This window comes from Sitodiplosis mosellana, unplaced genomic scaffold (assembly GCF_009176505.1).
Source record: "Sitodiplosis mosellana isolate CC-2019 unplaced genomic scaffold, AAFC_SMos_1.0 Smas_scaffold_6191, whole genome shotgun sequence".
NCBI classification, from domain to species: domain Eukaryota; kingdom Metazoa; phylum Arthropoda; class Insecta; order Diptera; family Cecidomyiidae; genus Sitodiplosis; species Sitodiplosis mosellana.
The window spans coordinates 1,484,377-1,505,985 of NW_022601432.1; the positions used below are offsets into that span (position 1 = coordinate 1,484,377).

General features: G+C 35.1%; 1 protein-coding gene across 23 annotated transcripts in view; it reads right to left on the reverse strand.

Moving 5' to 3' along the window:
* Window positions 1-4,439: 4,439 nt before the first annotated feature.
* The window catches only part of LOC129576673 (atypical protein kinase C), a 46,667-nt gene continuing 29,497 nt past the window's right edge, over window positions 4,440-21,609 (reverse strand). For 12 of the 23 annotated variants that reach the window (XM_055462056.1, XM_055462057.1, XM_055462051.1 and 9 more), the window contains 10 exons: window positions 11,964-12,014; window positions 10,847-10,932; window positions 10,320-10,563; window positions 9,802-10,241; window positions 9,474-9,648; window positions 9,256-9,356; window positions 8,949-9,143; window positions 8,428-8,549; window positions 6,012-6,138; window positions 4,440-5,696 (listed from right to left, as the gene is read on the reverse strand). In XM_055462056.1, coding sequence (XP_055318031.1) covers window positions 6,051-6,138; window positions 8,428-8,549; window positions 8,949-9,143; window positions 9,256-9,356; window positions 9,474-9,648; window positions 9,802-10,241; window positions 10,320-10,563; window positions 10,847-10,932; window positions 11,964-12,014 — 1,502 coding nt within the window. In that variant the 3' untranslated portion in view covers window positions 4,440-5,696; window positions 6,012-6,050. Of the gene's footprint in view, window positions 5,697-6,011; window positions 6,139-6,508; window positions 6,625-8,427; window positions 8,550-8,948; window positions 9,144-9,255; window positions 9,357-9,473; window positions 9,649-9,801; window positions 10,242-10,319; window positions 10,564-10,846; window positions 10,933-11,963; window positions 12,015-21,609 lie in introns of all 23 variants that reach the window. The other 11 variants (XM_055462065.1, XM_055462062.1, XM_055462063.1 and 8 more) reach the window with 1 other exon arrangement.

Genomic DNA, 21,609 nt, shown 5'->3' on the forward strand with positions numbered 1-21,609 from the left:
TATCCAATGGAGATATGTCTTATTTAATAAAGAAAAAAAAGATCGTCTCATTTACAGATTGTAAGCATTTTTATCGAATTGAGCGGAAGTAAACGATTTGAGACATGGCTAAAGTGAATGCCAATATCAAAAGTGGAAACGAGTGGCGAAATACTGAATCGCAAACTGGTGATAATCTAAGTATTAACCCTTTATCACATTTCGGTTCCTTAACCTTCAACTGCATAAGCCCGCCTTTTGGCGGGCATCATTTAAACACCTGTATAATGTGAATCGTACGGCGGATGACATTGCTTCAAGGGGAATTTTTATTTGTCAATGTTTTTTCTTTATTTTTGTCTTTGGCATCATTTGTCTATGTCGTACGATTGGTGAGTTATAAACAAAAATGTGCACGAAAACGAAAATTTGACAAAATAAATTATTCGGTTTCCAAATTAGACATATTTTTGACACTTTTAAACAATGGATTTCATTGTTCTCTGACTTATTTCTATCGCATTTCCTGACTAAACCATGGTAAATCTAGGATTATGAATATTTTTTTCGTTATCTATGGCCAAAAATCAACCAAATACCAGTACTCCCAGTCCTAGGAAAAATTCATACAGTTGAGGGTTAAGTAACCAGATACGCCAGACGCTATAGCTATGAAACCACTGAATATTTTTACATTCTTGTTTGGAAACAAATGTAGGGAAATGAACTAGCTTTCATTTTATACTTTACAGGCTACAATCGGCTGGCTAAATGGAAAGTTTTTTCTGTTCATGTACTGCTGTAAAAAAAATGCGAAATTATAGCAGAATTCCACATTTTTCCTCCTCTTATCTTGTGGGTTTGTACATTCTTTTCAATTGTCAAATTAGGACTCGTAGGACCAAAACACATCAATTTAACTTTCTGCATCATTAGTTTTATGAAATTTAATTTTTTCAAGCTTTTATAGTGATTTGACACTTTTGACTCTTTTCCGATTTTCTCGACAAATACGCAATTTTTCAAAAATCTAAGTATGAGGTTTTTCTCTATTTATCGTGGCACAAAACATATATCAAAATGATTCAAAAAAAAAAAATTGTGCATCAAAGGGTTAATAACACATACTTACCGTATCGTTGAAAGTTTCAACTTGAAAGTGTGAAATATCCCGCCTAAAATCCAACAACAAGTGGAAAAGCAGAGAAACGAAATCGGTTTTTGTAATTAAATAATAATTTTTATTTGAATTACGGTGCGCATTTTTTGTTGTTGTCACATAAATTTGTCAAACCGATCGATTGAATTGCCATCATTTGACAATTTCGTAAATTTACTTTGAATATTGTTTAATAATAATCGTAATAATAGTGTCGGTATAATATAATCCATAATCAATAAATCAATAACTTTTTTTCTCTATTATTTGTGTAAATTTTTTTTTCATCTCATTTTTTGTTGTTGTTGTTGTTGTTTGTAATTAAGTGTACACTGTATATACTGTATGTTTTCTTTCTTCTATTTTTTTTATCAAGTACAGTCGCCATTTGTCTGCCATGTTCGTACGCATTTCTGTTTCTGTCTCTCCACAAATTCACACTCAATCAAAAGTTGTCCGTTATTTTTTTTGTTTTGTTTGGTTGCTGTTTATAAAATCTTGTCTTTTTTCATTTGCCATTTTTCGTTACGTTTCGCACTAACTTACTAAATGAATTGTTCATGCCTTTTTGCTCTTTACAATAATCATTGTTTAATTTTTATTTTAGATTGAATCGAATAATTCTCGTTTCTTAAAGTGCAGCTAAACCAAAATCTACGTCAATAAATTATCCCTTTTCGTTTTTCCCCCGCTTTCTCTTCCAATAATCTCTGTTTGTTCATACTCTTCTTCTTAAGTTATGTGAGTAATTGCGTGTGTAATTTAAGTTGGTTGCCTTTATTTGATTTGAACAATAGATTTTTTTTTTTCGTTTGTTATTTATGTCAATCTGAAGTGCATTGGAATGATTCTCATTTAAATCTTTGGTACTGAAGAAGTATTGTGTGCTCGAAATTTGCTGAGAGAAATATTGAGAGATTGAGAGTTAAGAGAATAGAGTCGAATTATTCAGAATGATTGATCGAAATGAATATATGTTTTAGTTTGAAACCAAAAATAAATCGCTTCATTTGTCGTGTGCGCGATCAAACGTTTAATTTTCATCTTTTTCGTCGTCGTCGTCGTCGTCGTCGTTTCGGAGTACCAATCTCAGTAAAAAAAAAAAGAGAATTGAAACGGAAAACAAGATATGTGTTGGCGCTTATAAAAATTGCAATACATTTTTTCTAACAATTAGATAGAAGACAGTAAATACCAAGCAAAAAACAAAACAAAAACAACATTAATGATCTCGTCATTCGTTCGGTACTTCATTCGTCGGTACACTGTTTTTCACTTCTTCTTTTCTTTTCAAATTTATTTAGAAAAATATTCAATCGAACCAGAAAAAGAAAAACTCAGTCCAAATGATAAATACTCGTTCACAATTTTCATTCTGGTGTATCAACGTTGAATGATCTGAAATGTTTAGAATGTCTAGCCATTTAAATTTTCACGATTTCTTTAAGTCCACTAAATATAAGTAAATTTATCATTTTGAAAAGAAAAAAAAAATCAACCATTTTCAATTTAAACGTTCGTCACATATCCTAATACAAATAAATGAACCAACACATCCACTGAATCATCTTTCTGTCACATTTTGACATTTTTTTGGTCGCATTCGATTTCCCATTTGTCGCTTAAAAATGATTTAAATGCCAACACAAAAATGCGTATAAACATTTCGTTTTTAAATATAGTTTTTCTCGTTAAATTCACAAAACAGACAACACATACAACAGAATAAAAGGAATAAAGAAATTTTTTTCTCACAAAATCCATTTGAAAATTACGCAATAACAATTGGAATTTACATTATTTTGAATTTATTGCCAGTGTTTTTCGGTTTTTGTCATAGTTTTTTGTTTGTCGCTTTGTTGTTCGCATTTGTTTGAATGATAAGAGAAAAAAGCGCATAGCAAAATAGAAATTTCACCGGGGATCGATACGTGGTGTTCCATTTAGCCAGGAATCTGTTTTATTTTTACGCGGGCTAATTTTTTGTTTTACTTCTATTGTTTTGTTGCTTTGCAAATCAGTTCCATTTTCAGTTTGGTTGGTATTTCGCTAGGTTTAATTTTATCTACGTCTTTTAGTTTCGCGTATACAAAAAGAAGATGGTTGTGTTATGTGCGCGTGCGACAATTATTCGAATTTTGAGATTTTGTTGATTCTTTTTCTTTGGAAGGCGTGTTTCTGCTTGAATTTCGAAATGGTGACAACTTTTCACTCACTGAAAAGTCGATTTGATCGATTGAAAATGAAAAAAAAAGAAGGAAATTAACGTTCCGTTTGCCGCAGATCAATAAACAAAAAATCCGGTATTTGCGTCGCGAAAAATTGAAACGAGTACTCGAGTCTCGAGACTTTGGAACGAAAAAAATCAGCAAAATCGTCAATTGTTTAATTGTTCGTATATAGTAACATCCCTGAGCAATAATATTTTCTAATCGTCTGCATCAAAATCAGTGTGATTTTCCTGTGTGTGTGTCCTAGTGCTCAACCGTAATTCCCTTCATTTCTTCATCGTCGTCATTGTCATCGTCTATCGAAAAACTTAGTTAAGTGTTTCCTTTTGTTTTGTTCGCTCATTTATTATATTCTGTGTACTGCGCTATGTGTGTGAGTGTGTGCCTGTGCATTAAAGACAAATTTCAGTTATTGTTCCAAGAAGAATGGAAATCAAAAATATCTTCACTTCAAAATGTATACAAAACTATTGCTTCCACTGGACCAATGCATTGTATTTCCTTAGCAATTCTTCTGTTCGTTCTTTCCTCCTCTGGTTATTATTAGTTAAGTGCATTTAGAAAATGTTATTATGAACTTGTTTGTTTGTTTTTCTTTTATGTGGACGAAATTTCGAGAAAGTTCTATTCAAGTTTATTGAAAAAGGAGAAAGAAATCAACGGAAAAAAAAATCTTTTGGAAAATTACGTAATTTTTTTTTTAATGGAAAACGAATTGTTTCAAGTGTGAAAATAATGATACCAAATGAAAGCGTATCAAATATTGATTCTAGTTGAAATGAACAAACAGCATCGAGACACTTGGATAAATTTTAAGTTTTTTTTGTTGTTGTTGGTGGAATTTGATAGAATTCAATATCCAATTTGAGAAATGGGAGAAATTTTCGACATTGTATGTATGGTTTTTTTTAAAATTGGCGCTATATTCATATTTTTTTTTTCTCTATATGATTTGTTTTTTTTTTTTCTTTAAATTGTCGCAAAGCGACTGTAGAACAGAAAACTCAATAGATTTAAAATAGAAATTTTTGTTTTTCTGTAACGTTTTGGACAAACCGAAAAACCTAAAATTATAACGTGCATTTAACAATGTTATATATTTATATTATATGCATCTAGTTTAATAGTACATATCGAATTGTCGGCTTAACATTTTTGTTCTTGTTCATCTCTTTCATCTCGCTCTTTTTTTTTTCTTTATTCTTTCATGCTTTCTTTTTTTTTAAATGTAAATTTTTGTTTCTGTAAATTTGCTCCTTTGCTGCAGCCACATTCAACTTTGATTTTAGACTTTATTTTCTCTTCGTCCTCTTCTATTCTTGCCTTGTAAATTGTAATAATAATGTTAATAATAATTTATATCTCTATGTTTTTTTACCTACAATTTTTTTTTAGTTACTTTGTGATTCAATTTTTTTTTTGTCTTTTTTTTCGTTATCATAATCGACATAATCCCGTTCTTTTTTCCCCTTTCTTTCTTCTTAATTTTCTCTATGGATTCTGCATTCTCTGTATCCTTTATTCATTACATCATCCTGATCGCGTGTTTCATTCCATTTCTTTGTTTCATGTTGCTCATTAACGGGTTTGTGTGTGTGTGTCTGGTTGTTGTTGTTGTTGTTGTTAAATGGTTAGTTATAGTAGTTTGTTGTTTACGTTTTGTAATTCATTGGAAGGCAAAACATGTGCTGAAGTATACTTTTGGATGGTGGCGGAGGTATCTGCATTAAAGTCTCGTCATCAGCAACTGAATCATAATAATCGCTTGACCCATCTCCGTATAGCTTCATCGTGATATTTGTTCGAAATCGTTTTTTTTTTATTAAGTTTAAGGTTTTTTTTGTTTTTTTTTGTATTGTGTTTATAATTTGTGTGTGTTTGTGTGTATATTTTATTCGTTGAATTGACAAAAAAGAAACTAATATTAAACTCAATTGAAAGAAGAAAGGAAAGAAAAATCAACTGAATGAAATCTAACGTATCTTTTTTTTGGCAACGAAACTAAAAACATGGCAGAATTGCAAATAATCAGAGAGAGAGAAAAAAAAAGAGATTTAAATGGCGTACAATCAATGATGAAAAATAATACTCATAAAAATACTTGATTTTCCTTTGTTGTGGTTGCTCTAAGTAAATAAATAAATGTATCCCAAAGGAAGAAAAAAAAATGAATAAAGATTGAATTTGTGAGTGTTGGGGAAGAATCGGCGTCCGGATGAACGTTGGAATGTTGACAATGAAAACTAAAGACATACGATAATAATAAATCAAAACACTTTTCTTCTTTGATCGTTGACACGCTTGTGGTTGCTGTATGGAACAGTTGACTGAACAGCCGATGAACGGGGTTGTGTGTGTGTGTGTGGGTGTGGGTGTATTTGTGCCGTTTCAAACGCGTTTTGTGAGTAAAAACCGAAAATAGAACAAAAAAAAAGCCAACGGTACAATATACATGTATAAAAAAAACGAAAAAAGAGGAAAAAGACAGACGACAAAAAAGAAAAGAAAAAAGGAAATTAAAATTGATTGCTCATCATCGGTATTGGTTGAAGGGATTATTTTGGGTTAAATTTTCTTCCCAATTTTTTTGTTTTGTTGGTGCAACAAATGGATTTCAATTCTTTTCTTCATGTTTAACCTACCTGCATATTACATGAATGCAATTGGCACGATGGCTGATGTCAGACGCAATCCTCCAATGACATTAACAATGGATTCACATACTCGAAACCTTCGAATTCGCTTTGATCGATGCGTTCGATGACATGGCTGCAATGGTTGTGGAAGAAAAGGAAATTCATGTTATTAGTAACGAATGGAAAGCGAATCAGTCCAACAACGGGAAATCAATTGACAACAATGCATTTGCAACATTGTTGTTCGAAAAAGTGCTGTTCGAATTCAGTCATACGAAATATATGTATATATATATATATATATGTATCTATAGATAGGATGAATGCGAACACGAAATGAAAAATCAATTGCAAGCGAATCGATCGAAACTGAAGGAATAATCTCGTTACAAAAGGCCAACGAGAAAGAGAAAATGAAACACTAATGCATTCCCAAAGTTTTTTTGTTTTCAATTGAAAATAAAAAAAATAAATGTGTGAGTGTGATGTTGTTTTGTACTTACTCTTCGTCGACCGTCAACTGTACGGGCTCATCGGTGAATTCAGGTGGGAAATTAGCCAAATCTCTATCTGAATCTAAACGTGGTCTGAATGGAGGTGTAATTTGCTTTTGCTCAAGCTGTTTGTTTTATTTTTCATTGTTGTTTGCCATTTGTGGCCAGACAAATATGTATGTGTGCGTTTATGCAATGCAAATGTCATTCCATCGGACCAAACCGAACCAAAAAAAAAACAACAACACAAACAAAACCAGGCGAGAGCGCATCATTCCAAAAACCGAAGGCAATTAACCAAAAAGCATGGCAAAGTGATTTTGTTTTTTTTTTGTTAGCCAAAACATAAAATGAAAAGACAAAAAAAAGAGAAGAGAAAAGAATTAAACATTATAAACTAAATGAAAAATCTCATTTTTTCGAGTATAAATCATCATTTTGTGTGTGTGTGTGTATATAGAAGTAAAAAAATGTAATTTTTATTACTTTATTACCTACTTATTACTGTAATAAGATGACCTATTACTTATTGCTGTAATAAGACTTATACAGTATATATTACAGTAATAAGATTGTAATAAGTATCTTATTACTTTTGGTGCAAAAAAAATCGCAAAAAAAATTCATGAAAAAAACATGTCAATTTTTGTCAGACGAAAAAATGTTGAAAAAAAATCATGTCAAATTTTGCAAAACACATTTTTTTTCAACATTTTTTCGTCTGACAAAAATTGACATGTTTTTTACATGAAACTTTTTTTGCGATTTTTTTTTGCACCAAAAGTAATAAGATACTTATTACAATGTTATTACAATTACAATCTTATTACTGTAATAACTTATTACAGTAATAAAATGAAAGTAATAAGTAATAAGTAATAAGTTACTTATTACTCTCGAGGTATGTTACTCTACTTCTATATGTGAGTGTGTATTTTCTGCTGAAAGTTTTTTTTCTGCGAAATTAATGAAAATATGTAGAAAGAGAGAGTTTCGCAATGTATATTTTTATCGATTTGAAACTGAAAAATTGTTGTGGTTTTATGTATTTATTTCGTAGAGGGAGAGAGAGAGAGAGAGAGCGCGCGAACATACAAAATCAATTGTTTGTCCTGCGCTTTCACGAGCCACTCTCAACGTCAATCAAATGTGTTTACAATCTAAATTAGGTTGATTAAAATGCTGACATTTGTATTCATGCCGTTCTATCGATCGGATTTAATACACATATTCTTTCGATGAGAAAGCACATCGTATGGGCTTTTCCCATTAGAAACAGTGAAAACACATAAAATAAATCAAAACAACAATTGAACGAATGAACCCAAACATAATTACAAAAATCGTAATATGAAAAAAAAAAAATATTCATATAAAATTGGCTCACCTTGTCCTACTCGGACTGATTGATACATTGCCGTTTTTAAAAAGTTGATAAACAATTCAATTAAAGAAAACGAGCTAGGCTCAATTGCAATTGGATTAATATAGGATTTAAATTAGCACGCATTAAAATTCATTCCACAATGGGAATCAAAATCGAAACAAAAACAAAAGGAAAAACCAAGGCAAAAAGAAAAGAAAAGAAAAATGTGCTACAATTGATATAGATAAGCCAGAGCGTTCAAATACATTGAGAAGAGAACACATTCCAGAAATGAAATCAAACAGAAAGAAAAAAAAAACACAAGAGAGAAGAGAGAAAGACTCAAGCATTTTTCATAAAATGTATTGGACTATGAATGGTGTGTGTGTATATAGTATGAATATGGGTGTTTGAATACTGAGTGAGATTGTATAAATGTTGCAAACACGGTCTATCAATCGTATGATATGGGTTCGAACAGAAATTTCTCTATGCTATTCAAAAAAAAATGCTTCGTTTTTTTTTCGTTTCTCTCATTCATCAAAATTTAACGGACACTTACGGATCGTCAGGCGTTAAATCAGCCGGCTCTCGTGTAAATTGAGGATCAAAATTTGAAGTAAGATCCGAATCGTCCGGATCGAATGTCGGTATAAAAGGTGGTGTGATTTCCTTTTGAGCAAGCTTTGTTTTTGGTTTTTGGTCATACACATGTGTACATACAAATAATAGTTGATTTCATTTTGTGTTTGTTTGTTTCAGATCATAAACATGTTGGAACTTAATTCATTTAATTATCGAACAAAAATGAGATGCGAAAATGTTCTAATTCTAAATAGTCATATCAACAATTAGCACATTTATTTGTTTCAATCGAACCAAAGACATATCACTTCAATGTGAATGTCTCCAGATATACACTCCTACTAGATCATTTTTGTTGAAGTTTTGTTGCTTCTCTCTTTCTTTCATTCAATTCGACCATTTGATATTTATGAATTTTCCAGAGAAAATCTACACTTGATTTGTTTTGTTTTTGTTTTTTTTTTTTCGTTTTGTTGTTGAATAAGTTGCCACACTTACCGATTCCCAATCGATCGACTTGAAGAATGGATGATTGACAATGTCCATGAATGCATTCTCTCGACTGCAGCCCAACCGTTCGAGTGGTCGCTTTTCAAGGAACGCTTTAAGTACAGTTGCCGCTTTGACACTAAGTGAACGTGGAATACGAATAGTCTTCTCTAGAATCACTTGGAAGAGATAATCCTCGGTGTTCTGCAGCATTTATTTTCGGAATGAAGTAAATTGAAAAGAGAATTAGTTTTATTTTTCGTTGTTATCATCATCGTTGTCGCATTGGCATTTTCAATGTACGAAATAGTCCTACCTGATCTGGATTATCAGATGCACCAGCAATATCGAATGGACTGCGTCCAGCTAACATTTCATACAATAGCACGCCTAACGCCCACCAATCAACCGAAAAACCTACAACACCAGACAATAACAGTCAATTAGTTGAAATTTTTCCAACACAAACTGCATTTTACAGCTTATTGAACATTTTATGAAATTCAGAAAAAAAATGAATTCCAATCAATTTACCGTAATCTTCGCCGCGTAAAATTTCTGGAGCAATATAGTTTGGTGTGCCACAGAAAGTGGATGTTGTATCACCTGGACGAATGCCTTCTTTACACATACCGTAATCGGTTAGTTTAATATGACCTTCGTGATCCAGAAGAACGTTATCTAATTTCAAATCTCGATAAATGATCCCCTGCAAATGGAAATTGGACAATTTTTTTTTTGCACTTTTCTTTTCTAGTACGTTGACAATGGTAGTTTTTCAAATGAAGGTTGACATAGTTAAAATTTGAAAAAACAAAACAAATATGACATCATTTATTTACTATTGTTAGGCTGAACTCACTTTTTCATGCAAGAAGTTCAACGCTAAACTAATTTCGGCCGCATAGAAGCGTGCATGTTCCTCGGGGAGACGACGTTGACGTTGCATATGGAACATTAAATCACCGCCACGTACAAATTCAATGACGAAAAATAGACGCGATGGTGTTTGGAAACACGAATGTAAGCCAACTAAAAATGGATGATTCGATGCCGTTTCGAAAACATGCTTTTCCGTTTGCACCCAATCGATGTCCTCATCATCGGTGACCAGCGCTTTTTTGATCACTTTCATTGCATAGATGCGTTTGGTACGTTTCAGTTCAACCATCAACACCTTGGCATAGCTGCCGCGTCCGATCACACGAATCAATTCAAAATCGTCCAATGAATATTGCCGTTGCGGACTCACTTCTAATGGCTCTTGAACAGCAGGCGCTGCCTCAATAGCACCAACATCGCCTGCAATGAGCGGAAGAACGAATAGAAAAAAAATGAAAATACGGATGATGAAAACCGAGTTTCATTCACATTCATTACCATGATCAGGAATCTCTGGTGGATAATCGGCGGCTTGTGGAACATTATCCATTGCTTGATGATCGTTGCTAACGCCATTATGGCTGTCACGTTCGTTTAGAATTGGTTCCACTTGCTCCTTGGTACACGATTTTGATCCTAATTTGTGGCACTTTTTATGAACAAGTAATTTACATTGCGTACATTTGAAGCCTTGTCGTCCTAATCCCCAAATGCGATCGTGGCAATATGCACAGAACGCACGCTGAAACGAAACCAAAAAAAAAATGTATATAAATTCAATGGGCTTACCTTATAGTTCATTCAGTTTGATTCAAGTGTAATTTTCATTTCCATATTTTTTTTCCTCCGTTGCTCTTCCTTTTCTGTCATTAATTGTACGCTAATAAATGACAAGTCTCGTATTCCATCTCGGAAGTGAATCGAGAATCGAATGGCACAGAATAGAGACAGAAACGAAAGGAGTGGGAAGCGAAAAATGGGAATTGCGAAACGTGAATGAATGAAGTGCATTTGTGTGTACTTACGCGATTAAAACGCTTCGCTTGGAAAATGTGACCGTTAACTCTGTACAATTTTCGCCATCGTCGAGCGCCTCTTCGATATATGCTCCCTGTGTGTGCGTGTGTGTGGCAAAAAAAAAATTGTGTTGTGTAAAAGATTATGAAATGAATGAATAATAATACTTTGGAAAATTGACATCTCGTTTGCCTAACATGCTTATAGTTTTGCGTATTAAATTACGCACAACAGAAAGAGAAACGAACAGAAGACGTTGAAAAGGAATAGAAATGTGAACTAAAAACTGAAACATGAAATCCCAATTTGCAACGCCATGCATCACTTCTATCGGCTATCGAATGCCCTTTTGTTATTGTTGCTGCATTTGTCTGTCTAAATCTCTTTCTGAGTATTCTTCTTATATTTCAACATAAAAAAGAAGCTCGGCAATGACGTAATCCAATCGAGCAAATAAATTCAATTTGTCAAAAGACAGCATCAACTATAAGATGCATAATCAGTGGAAAACATTTTTTTTCCATGTCATTTTTATGAAATGACACAGAAGAATAACACAGCAACAGCATACAACCACCTCACCATCATCATCATCGTCAACAACGAAAGAAAAAAAATATACCGAGAGCAGCTTTTGAGGGAGAGAAGTACGAGTGATTGAGAAAAAATTGCATTTTAGCTTTGATTGAATAAATCCACGATTCAGTGCTTTAAGCTTCTGAATGTTTCTTCAGTGTTGTTGCCGCACTCTCTCTCTCTCACTCTCTTTCACTCCCTTTCTCTTTCGGCTTTTTTTCTTGCACGTGCAATTTCGCGTTCACATTCAAGAGGATACACAAATGTCTGGGATTTTCGTTAACAACTTTGGAATAATAACGACGAGAAGAAAGCAAGCAAACGAAAAAAAGAATATCCAGCAACTTTAGTTGTATCTTCTTGAACTCGAACTATATTCTTTTTGAGAGTGTGTGATGATGATGTTGTTTCTTTTCGGTCGGTCGTTCGTTCGTTCGTTCGTTCGTTTTGCTATTTTGTTGATTGTGTTTCCCTTCGGCTCTTTATTTTGATTTCATGCACACAATTTTCTATAGTATTTATGAAGATATTAACATTAATGATACTTACGATCTTCGCCGACACAAGACATTCCAGGTGCTGATGGCACATTTGGGAATACTGCAAATGAAAAAGGAAAAGAAGAACAAAAAAAAAAATTATCAAAAGATCGTCAGAAAAAGAGGAACAACGAAAAAAAAGTCAAATACATTCAGGCTGTTATTATTTAAGGGGAAAAATGTAAAAATTATCTTATTCGACATGCTTTTTTCCTCGTCTTCTCTCTCTCTCTCTCTCTCTCTCTCTCTCTCTCTCTCTCTTCAATACTGTCGCTCAAGACAGACTCTCGTTTGGCGTGAACCTGTTCAAAAACGAATTTTCCACATTATATGGCTCCCATGTGGCAGGAACTCGACAATTTTTTTTCTTTCTTCATTCTCTTCTCATTCACATTTTTATTTTTCCTTCTTCGTTTCTCTTTTTCCTGGATTTTTTTTTTCGCTTGCCGAAAAATTGTTGATCGAAATCTATGCAAAGCGAAACTCATTTGTCGATTTGCATTCGAGTGTTATTTTTCTCTTTCTCTCTATGTTTTTTTCCTACGTTTTTTTTTCATTCCCATCGCGAATGCAATGGAAGCAACAAAAAAAAATGAAAATAAAATAGACAGCAAAGTGATATGGATATCGGAGCTGGGGATAAGACATTATAAATGTCTTAATATCCATAGCGATTACAATTTAAGACGTGTTATCATAAAAAGCCATATCCGCAGCTCATTTCGTACTGTGTGCTATTCGTTGTGACGGCAAACCTTCTTTATGCATGACAAATTATGCAAAAACGTACATATGTACTTTAAATACTGTTACAAAATGTGGCGATAAAATTCCTTAAATAGCATATCATGTGCTTTGTTCAGCTTTCTTTGTGCGATGACGACGACGGTGATGATGGTGGTAACAGTAGTACTATTTGCTACTGTTGCCATTGCCGCTTTCTTCTTTTCTTCTCGTGCTGTTTTCTTTCTAACTTGCATTATGCTCAGCCGGTGACTGCTATTTGTCAGGGGGCAGCTAAACACACTCCATCGCTGAATGAACAGCACAAACACATAGAGACATACAGACACACGGACCAAGGTAGAGAGACATAACGCACAGCAATAATTTTATCTGCATGACATTATGTTGACGGTACACTTGTTTGTCATTGCAATCCTAATTTCTTCCGATACGGTTCCGATAAATATACACGTTTTCATGCCTTCGACTCATGATATTGGCATGCAGCATGCTGCTGCTGCTTGCCGCTTTCAGGTTTCCGGGCATTTGCTTCATTTGTCAATTTGACTAGTGTACTACACAGCGAAAGAGAATGAGTGAATGTGTATCGATTCAAAGCCGTAGCACGTTTGAATACCGACACAATGCTCAAACCAGCCAGAATACAATCATTCAGAGGAAAAAATGAATTGAAAGAGAGAATACACACACACACACACACACTGCCGAACACAGGGAAAATTATTTTTACGAACAACAAGAGAATGCAAAATGATATCGAAAAGAATTGATTCGTTCGAAGTAAATCAGTTATGAGTTATGAGCTCTCTCTCTCTCTCTGTCTCTCTCTCTCTCTCTCTCTCTCTCTCTCTCTCTCTCTCTGATTAAATGAGGATATGTGAACAAGATACTTGATGTTATTTGGCTCATGGAATTTCCGCTTTCGGCTTCCGAGCGCAGGAAAAATGACGCAAAATTTCATTAACCGAACACAATGAGCTGAGAGTGAGGACAAGAGGAACACACACACCGAGGGAGAGAGAATGGTGAAAAATTGAAACGAAATGCTGAACAGCACAACAGAAAAGTTGTAATCAGAAATTGAGAGTGACGCGCGCGAGCGCGCAACCGGCTCCACAGCCAACATCCGCACAAAACCAATAGAATCAATTGACTGTAATAAAATCAGCGAAAAAGCTAAGCAGAGATACCATTGAAAAATGGTAAAACCATATTTATTATCATCATCGATGGCGGTAGTGGTGGCAGTGGCAATATCCACTGTTAATGGAAATGAAATATAAAATTGTGAATGGTGAATTATCTTAATCACATTTTCAGTCAGAATTTTTCTATCATGTTCAATGGTTTTTTTTCCTTCTTCTTCTTCTCTCATTTGGCGTTATCACCGCACAAACGGAAGTGAATTGTGTGCATTTCGCATTCGATCTCTCTATCTCCACCTCTCTTTCTATATTTCCCTGTCGCTCTTCGTGTTTTCTCCCTCATCGTCGATACATACACGTTGAACCGTTAAACCGGTGCGATGTCAATGACGACAAGCCGAACAGAAAGCGGCTGTTACATTCAGTTCGAGAGGAAGGAGAAAAAAATTGCTGGGAAGGGAATTTATGATCGATTTATAAATGGAATTATTTCGCAATTGAAATTCCATTTTGCCATTGCTTATTGCATTGCGCATCAAGAAAAAGGAGAGAATTAACAACAACAATAGCAAAAAAACCGAATCCAGAGTGAATCATTTCGAAATGTATGTATGTATACTATATTTTGTCTATTTTTGAGCTCATGTAATGTTTAACAGGAAGCAAAACCGTCGACAGCGCACACAGTGGAAGAAAGAGAGAGAGAGAGAGAGAGAGAGCGTAAGAAAAGTTTACTTGGCAGATCAGACCAAAAGTGATGAGCATCATATTCCTTCGCAATTGTGCTCCTATTTTGATTCGGGGTCGGTTTTGCTCGTTTTAATATTTTATGTGAACACTTCGCTAACTCTCTCTCTCCTCTTTCTCTCTTCAAATTTCTCTCTTTTTCTTTCTTCCCGTTCGCTATTATTCTGTAAATCTCTCTCTAGATCTTTGCTTCTTCTTCGCTCTGGATGGACTGTTTTCCGTGTGTATCGTTCGATGTTGGCCTATGGAAAAGTTATGCGGACCTCTGTTTAGGCATTATGCAATGTGCAGTGCACTCACACAAAACATACCAAAACAATAAAATGGCTCGTATGTAGTCGAGTCCAGGCAAAAGTGAGGCAGAGATGAAGGCCTCTCGGAGGCGGGTGAAAAAAAAGGTTTTTTGTGTCGATGGAATCAAGTACAAAAATAAAAAGAGTGTAGTGTGCAATGTGTGTAGCTGGTGGCACGTAATAGTAAGCCAATCAACAGAGTAGCATCGCAATATTCATACATAATTTCATACATACATAAACATTTGACAAAGCATCCGCAATAAAGCTCTGAGTCAAAAATGAAGAAAAAAAAACACAGAAAAATGAACAAGCCGAACGAGTGAGAGAGTGAGAAAAAGAGGAAAAAGAGGAAAAAAGGGCTCCACTGAAAAGCCTCTGCGATGACGACAAAATGCGAAAAAATATACTTAAATTTATACTTGAAAATTATGGCGCAAAACATTTGTCTATGTGCTTGGTGTGTGTGTATGCAAGTGTTATAAAAAGTATGTCGTAATATTCTCTCCATCTTTTGCTCCATCACACCTTTTTTTCATTAAATATTATAGCTGTGAGTTTGTTACGTGTATGTATACATACATTATACTCCTTAACTCATATAGAGCAAACAATGCAGCACGACACACAGGATTCCATTCATATATTTATGTGTTAGAATCTTTGGCGTAACAAAACACACAACCTATATGCACCGATACAAAATGTGGATAAAATAAGCAAAAGCAAATGCTAAATGCATTCACATGTTGTTATATTTTAAATATCGGCCTCTGAATCCAAACAAGCTGAGCGTGTGCCAACAAGAGGAATGTATAGGAAGAGTGAGGCAAGGAAGAGTGTATGTGTGTGTTTAAAAGTGAAAGAAAAGGATGAAGCGAGAAAAAGTGTACCATTTGCCTATAGAGAAGCTAAATAGTAGGCAACAATAGGAACAACTGAAACGAAATCCAGTATAATAAAAATAAAATCGTGGCTGCTGCTGCTTTTTTCACTCGTGACAGTGCGACAAATAAGAAAAATGTGTACATTTGTTCTCATTAAAAAGGAACACGAACTGTATTTTTTTCATTTGGTACAAAGGCCACTGCCATCGCTCTCTTTCATGTTTCTGCTGCAGCCATCGTTGCGACTGCAGAAAAAAAATGCAAAATAAACTACAGCATCGAACCACCATCATCGTGGCATGTCAAATGCTGGACGAAAAATTCCTTTCAAACAATATGTACACTTGATTCTCAGTCTCTTCTAGTAGTATACATGGTTCATCTCTTCATACCTCAACGCATTTCATTCAACATTCCATGTGCACAAATTGCAACGCACGATGCGACGAAAGAAAAAGAAAGAATTACAAAAAAAAATCGACAGACACCTAGACATATATGTGTGGATCCTGAATACTCTCACTCGTCGTCGTCGCTATTATAATGGTTTTAATTAATCACAGTGCCGTCTCATTTAGCAAACATAATAAGATATCTCAGAATTTACCCCGTACACAAATTACTCTAAGAATAGGTCTAGAACTAGCGACAGAATATGAATGTAAATAAACAAAATAAGCACAAACAATTTGCGGAGTTAATTAAAACGGCAACAACATATCTGTCATTCAAGTATTTCTATTAATGCCAGTTTGAAAATTCGCATCAATTGAATTGGGCAAAAAAACTCCACTTGTTCTGATTTTATCATTACTCCACTAGGGAAAAAAAAAATACAACCGACTACTGTTAGTTGCGTGTGTACAGTTTTTTTTTATCAATTTTTCCAAAAAGAAGGGAAAAAAAAACTAAAAGTGCTCAAGCAAAGGTTTATGTTGAATTCAGGCTATTTGCCCATGTTACAGGCCGATCTTTGGGAAAATGTGAACTGTTGAAATCTCGTTAAAGATGGAAAAGTAAAGAAATCACATCGTTACGGTTTTGAACTTTTCCCTTAGGGAATATATAGTATGTTTCATATACGTTTTTTCTCTCTCTCACACATGGTCTATCTACCTCGTTTGCTCCCTTACCCTCGAATCCGCTTTGTGTGCAAATTTATCGCTCATATAAGCCCAGTGAAAATGAATCGCTGAAGCGAAAGAAGCACGAACAAGCATCACAGAATCCAATGGCATGGTGGTTTTCATGGAGCAGAGATCCATTTCCATTTCCATTTCTCTCTCTCTCTCTCTCTCTCTGACGTTTGTTCTCTCGCTTAAGAGATCCACTTTTTTCTGACGCAGTTGGGAAAAGCGCGACAGAATCCAGGAGAGAGAGAGAGAGAGAGAGAGAGAGAGGCGAACAGCGAACAAAACCAAACATACACATGCTTCTTGACAAATCCGGACTAAATCTATTGTGTGCCAGTAGATTCGTTCACTCACTCAGTGCACTAAATGCACCACTGTTCATGCATGCTGAGCTCGTTCGCATTTATAGTTCCACTTTGACGTCACTGAAGCTGTTCATTAATTGTGCCACAACCACAGCCGACAAGCACACCAAACGTAAATGTTTTAAATCACACTCGAAAAACGGTGCAAAAAAAACCGACACAGAGCGTTAGAGAGAGAGAGAGACGATAAAAAATGAACCAACTGTTATTTCCTATACCTTCTCTTACTCGCTCTGTCTCAAGAAGAAATAGCTTGAAGAGAACAAAGCAGAAAAAAAACACACACATTCGGAAGGCCACTGACAGAATTTTTAAGTATATAATTTAAATAGAATAAGAGGAATGGCACGGCACCGCATTTGGTTGTCAGCTACTTTTAATCACTTCGTCCCATGACCGCAAATTACCCCGTTGTTGTTGTTTTTTCTTCCTCAAACAATACATCTCTTCCATTCAGCACACATGAATGCATGCACTCCCAACAACAACAACAACAACAACAACAAATCCAACCACCAGTGTTGAGGATCATTTGTGTGTAAAACACAAAGTTCTTTTTTTTTCTTGTTTCAGAATATTATCCATGGTTTTAGTCAATTGTATGCAAAAATGCAAAAATATTCATAGATATATAAATATCCAAGTTCATAGGCATTGCTGCAAATTGAATATTTATTCAAAATGCATTCAATAAACTATAAATTATTCGTGTCAAAACAAGCCGTGTCAAACCAACCCCAGCACCGGTGGAACGGGACAAAAAAGCGATGTGTGTGTGTGGGGGGGGGGGCTTTTTTGTGAATGTGTTACACAAATATTTACGTTGATCACCGTATTTTCGTCATATTTCAAAGCGCGTTATGATATTCACGCTTTGGATTGAATTTGTGAAAAAAAGGTGCTCAATTATTTTGCGGTCGATGGTTTGAATAATTTTTGTTTTTCCATTCGGTCAATGTGAATGAGCTTCAGCTCAAATGAAGCTCTGAATTCAATATTTATTTCGCCAATGTTTAAACTATCGCAAGCGCATTTTTTTTTCAATCGACAAAATAAATATGTATAAAATATTCGTGTTTATTGAAAATACTATGGGCACATATTTGGTGCACACGTCAAATTTTGCGTGATAATTTGGAAATTAATAGCATTTTATTCACATGACCAAATCAAATAAACTCTCTCTGATGCATTTTGAAATAACTCAACTGAATGGGAGAACACACTCATTAAATTTCCCCATGTGAATCACATTTCAGATCCACTACCGCGGCAGCGGCGACGGCAGTGGTGTCGAAAAAAATAGAAAAAAAAGCGGGCAAAAAAATTACTCATGCGAACTTTGCTCTGTGTTCAAAAGAAAGGAAACACCAAATGTAAATAAAACAAAATAAAAACTACGAAACCAACTGAGCGAATTTTTCGAATAAAGCAAGTGAGTTTGCACAATGTGACCGAAAAAAAAATCAATTAAGATAAAAACATGAGAAATAAAAATAATATATGGTACAGAGAGAGCCCAAAACAACGGCAAATAAAAATATGAAGAACACATCATTTTCATTTTGTGTGTTGTTTGCTCGCTGAAGCTTTCATGTTGGCGTATTTTTGTGTTATTGATGAGTGGCAATGGTGGTGAGGAAAAAGAAAAAAATTATTTAAAAAAAAAACGCGTTCGTGTCACTGAATAATAGAATGGCATGCTGAATTACTCGGATTCGGACCAGAGCCGAGAAAAATGCTGAAACAGTGTGAGAATGCAGAGACGCGAGCGCAAGAGGATAACGGGAACGAGCGCATTGAAATATATGTAAATATTCTTAAGCTCAACGTTATGATGCCATACGCTGGCATTCGATGTTGATGACGGGACAAGCGACTCAATGGAAGAAAAAAAATACACACACCACAACTAGCAATGGTAGAACGAGCGAATAAGCCACATACATGTAGTGGAGCTTGAATTGAAAAGGACCGGGAAAAAGGAGAAGAGAAAAAAAATGTTATGAAGAGCGAGAGGAAGATGCAAAATGAAAAACGGAATTCTCCACATCAATTTCATATTCCGTGGTAATACTGTGAGCGTGTGTGTGTGTGTGTGTGTGTGTGGTGGTGTTGGATACTCTGTATTCCAGTTTCATTTTGCAGTATTCCGTATGTTCATGGTTGGATATTTTAATAAAAAGGACCCGAGGCGAGATAAACAAACAGATAATGCATAGATAACCGCTCGTTGGTGTGAAAGATCAAAGCAATAATAACTTTCTTCTTCTTCTTCTTTTTTCTCTTTTGTCGAGTATTCACATCGTTCTCTATGAACATTTGAAAACGCAATACGAAGATTCAACACCACGGATTCGAATCCAACCAAAAGTGTTCGCCCTTTTTTCCTGCCGAAAACTTAAAACTTTTTTTTCTTTTTTCGTCTCTTTTTTTCAAAATCATTCGGTAGAATGAATTCGCGATTGCTTTCAAGTGGTGAGACGTTGCCGATTTTATTGCAGTATTTGCTAAAAAAAATAATATTCGCCAAACCAATTTTTGTTACAAACAATTTTCCATCGTTGCAGTTTTGAGTGGCCGAGGATATACGATAGAAAAAAGAAACGCCTTTTATCGGGTATGTTCGTAACGGAACAAAGTATAAGAAGAAGAAGAAGTGGAGAAAAGGAACGAATGGAACGAAAGCGATAAAAAGCTATGAAAATTTGTAAAAATGCATTCAATACGGCAGACGAACGAAGATGATTATGCCGATGAGGTGCAGAAGTGCCATGGAATCAGCAGTAACTGGTTTTCATTAGTGTATTAAGGATCAGGCGACTTTTGGGAAGAAGGAGAAAGCGGTGAAAATTGCGAAAAAATGATATAAGAAGAGAAAAAAAGAGTCGTATAGTCGTTGCCACAAAAGGTTTATGTAAATTATGTCGGCCATTTGGTGGCAAAATAGCGATTGCTCAACCGAAAGAACAAAAAAGTACACACACGGCACCAACAACAATAGCAACAACAGAAACAACGTCAATTACAATCAGCAGTAACCGTTTGCATTGTTTGTGAAGCGGATAGGTAAATAAAGTGAAATTTGGCGAACGTGGCTTTTTCCACCGATGATGTTGATGATGATGATGATGATGATGATGATGATGATGATGAGGTGTTTGGCCAACAAAATGACGTGTAAAATTAACAAAAGGGGTTATTTATAGGTCAGGAATGGATAACACAATGCTGAAATATAAACTGCTTTGCCACATTTTAAATGCAGACAGTGGGCTAGTGAACAGGATAGAGCTGCGGCACGGACGCGCCCCAGTCACAATGACTGAGTGAAAGAATGAGAAGAATTGTGCATTGTGTATCATATTTTAAGCGTTTGTTGACGCTTACCCACATCAAATATCAATTCATTGCTCGTGTATGATATCATCCAATTTTATCGGAAAATATTACCTCGTTCGGTGTGTCTGCCCTTGCCTATATCAACTCATATTTTCGAATGTAGAGAGAAAAAAAAAACTTGAAAAATATGCCAACGATGTTATGAAGCCGAATTCGACAGGTTATCGACACAAATACAAACAACAACAACAATAACAACAAAAAAGGTGAAGCGATAGCGAACGTTCTCTTAAACCATGGCGACGATGCATCGCTTTTTTTCTATATATCTTTTGCTTTTGCTCTATCTCTCGCGTTGCTCTCGCTCATATCTCTCTTTTTATCGTTCCTTGGGCATCAGTTGTGTGTGTGTGTGTGTGAAATAAAGCTGAATCGCTGTTATCTGTCGTTTGTGTTGCAAAGTGCTCTAGTTTACGCACAGATAGACACAACAACAGCGTGTATGTATAATGTACAATGAAAAATTCGCTTCGAGCGAGAGAGTTCGACTGTATTTTAATAATATGTCGGCATATGACCAAATATCATAGCTCAATATTCAGGCCACATGAACGAAAATCAAGCCGAACGCTTTCGGCTTAGCTCAGCTCTCAATTCAAGCGCTTATTTATCTCTCGTTCTATCTCTCGTCGCCGCGAAATTGCCCGTACAACCAATCAATTTATTTTACGCATACGCACAAAATATACATCAAATACGACTATATATTAAAATATATGCGAATGGTGTGTTCAGCATGAATAAGTCGAAACACGAAGGAGCCACACTGTCTACTCATTTAATTTGGGCCATCGATAAAAATGATGGAAGTGACGTTGTTTTCCTTTTCAAACAAAAGACAACCCCAAAAACGGCATACAATCTCGAGCGAGCGAGAGAGAGAGAGAGAGAGAGTGAGATAGAGCAGTATGCACACACATATCATCCTTCACGTAAT